Source organism: Mandrillus leucophaeus, unplaced genomic scaffold, assembly GCF_000951045.1.
Source record: "Mandrillus leucophaeus isolate KB7577 unplaced genomic scaffold, Mleu.le_1.0 Scaffold322, whole genome shotgun sequence".
Lineage (NCBI taxonomy): Eukaryota > Metazoa > Chordata > Mammalia > Primates > Cercopithecidae > Mandrillus > Mandrillus leucophaeus.
In genome coordinates this window covers 3,746,558-3,749,013 of record NW_012103388.1, presented here as the reverse complement: position 1 = coordinate 3,749,013, position 2,456 = coordinate 3,746,558, and the positions used below count along the sequence as shown (strand labels likewise).

Below are 2,456 nucleotides of genomic sequence, written 5' to 3'. Positions count from 1 at the left end.
CCTGACTTGCTGAAGGTGGACCTGCCCCACCACCCGCCAGCCCTTTCCACTGCCAGCTATCTTCTCAGTCATCCTGGTGAGAGCCCTTGGGTAGGGAGCTACTCTGTGCTGCTTATTCAGTACCATCAAGGAGAGAAAAGTAGGAAGGCAGTGCACGGGGCGCGAGCTGGGAAGCAGCTGCTCTGGGAGACCGGGGTCCCAGCGCTGGCCCTGCCTGCGGCTCACTCAGGTCTGGGGCGAGCCTTTTCACTTTTCTGAGCCTCTGTTGCGAACAGAGGTGGGACACATTTGCATATTTGCACATTTAAGCAGTGAGATCTCTCTTGCAAGGGAAGTGTTGTGTATCTACAAATAAGACGGAGCAAAGCAGACTTGCTGTGGTTGCTGCGAGGAGAGATCCAGTCCCCTCCCACAGGCACTTCAACAGAACCCAGCCTGAAAATCCGCATGATGGTTAAGCAGCAGGATATCCTTGCTGGCGCTCACGGGGCTCCAGGCCCCCAACAAAGGCAGATGACTTTACTTGAGCCTGCTCACATCATTGCAAACCTCATGACCTTCCTCTGTAGAGGAAGAGTGGGAGCGGCCTGTCTCTGGGAGTTCAGGGTGCCTGGATGGGGGGTGAGGGGTTGAGAAGCTGGTGGAAGGTGCTGATTACTTGGGAAACAGGAGGGTTGGCTGATGGGCCCTCCCAGCTTGAGGTGAGCATGTTACATGTAGCCCCCATTCTACTGCCTGTTTCCAAAATGAAATCTTAATCCCCTTCAACCCAGAGGAGACCATTCTTAAAAGTAGAAGGGAAATAAACCTGTCCTGGAGGGCTGCCACAGGGGCCCACTCTGCTGGACCTGGGCATTGAGAGCAGTGTCCAAATACTGTGGCTCTGAACAGGTCTGGTGGTATTGTTGGAGTTAATATTGCTGTGCTTTGCCTTTATTCACCGGAGAAGCAAAGAGAGGACCATCAAGATCACTTGAACTGGGATGTGCTGGCTGCTTGCCTGCTCCTTCCTACTAACTGACACCAAAGGCATTCCACATGTCTGCGCTAAAATCCTGTGTCCTATAAATGGAGGTGTCCAGAGAAAGCCACCAACTTCCATTAGAGCTGTTAAGGAAACCTTTGATGGGCTTTGCAGGCGTGAGTCATCCAGGGAATCGACCTTCACATCAAAATCTGTCGTTTCTTCTTTCCTGAGCTTTGGATGATTAAGATTATAGAATGTAGGCCAGGCACAGTGGCTCATGCCTCTTATCCCAGCACTTTGGGAGGCAGAGGCGGGTGGATCACCTGAAGTCAGGAGTTCAAGAGGATCCCGGCCAACATGGCAAAACCCCATCTACTAAAAATACAAAAATTAGCCGGCTGTGGTGGCACGTGCCTCTGTAGTTCCAGCTACTCGGGAGGCTGAGGCAGGAGAATCGCTTGAACCCAAGAGGCGGAGGTTGCAGTGAGCCGAGATTGCACCACTGTACTACTTGGGCGACAGAGCATGACTCCGTCTCAAAAAAAAATAAAAAAAGATTGTGGCATGTAGTCAGCCGAAAAAGACCCAGCCTTGGCAAGTGTACTCTCGAGGAGGGATGAGATGAACTGGGGAAAACCCAGAGAAAAACTGTTGAATTCTGAGTTCACAGTGCAGGGTACAGAGGAGCGAGGAAGACCAGGGTATTCAGAAAGGACTCCAAGGATCCAAGGTGGTGAGGGCTGCACAACAATGTGAGTGTTCTTAATGCCACTGAATGGTACGCCTGAAGATGGTGACGATGGTAAATTGTATGTGATGTATGTTTTACTACCATTTAAAAAACTAAACAATAGCTGATATTTATTGAGCATTTGCCGTAGGCCAGGCACTGTGCACGGCACTTCTCGAACAGTTCTCAGAAAGCTGTGTGAAGTAGGCACTGTACTGGTTTTTGTTTACAGAAATGGGACTTGAGATTTGGGGTGATTTTAAGTCTCCCAAAGCTGTCGGACTAGTGAATGGTCAAGTAGGGATTGAACACCAGGTCTGTGTACATCTAAGCCCCACGCGCTTAAACCCTGTACGGTGTGAACAGGCTGACACCTGGGAACTGACAGAGGGACCCCTCTCTCTTGGGCACTGACTTCTGATGGTCCACAGGCCGGCTTTCCTAAGTGTCACCTCATCCTAACAGTGGTGACTTGTTTTCTGTTCACCTCCAGAAAGACACGGTCCGCTTCAGGCTCCTGGATTCCGCCGAGCCCTTGTCGCAGCTCCAATCCAAGTTTTCCCATTGCTCATGGCCTTGGGAGTTGTAAGTTGGTCGTAGTTGGCGCATGATTATTACATGCAACCCTTGTTTTAAGGAGTGATCCGTGTTCCCCTGTCTGTTACAGACAACGGTGATTGACTACGTGAAGCCCTCGGATCTCAAGAAGGACATGAACGAGACCTTCAAGGAGAAGTTTCCTCACATTAAGCTGACGCT

The 2,456-nt window shown here is 50.7% G+C and overlaps 1 protein-coding gene across 1 annotated transcript in view; it reads left to right on the top strand.

Annotated features, from left to right (window-relative positions):
- Positions 1-2,456, top strand: part of CABLES1 (Cdk5 and Abl enzyme substrate 1) — a 139,555-nt gene that overhangs the window by 129,030 nt on the left and 8,069 nt on the right. The window contains exon 8 of the mRNA XM_011988094.1: positions 2,365-2,456. This exon is cut by the window's right edge and continues 2 nt beyond it. Within this exon, the coding sequence (XP_011843484.1) occupies positions 2,365-2,456 (92 nt within the window). The remainder of the gene's footprint in view (positions 1-2,364) is intronic.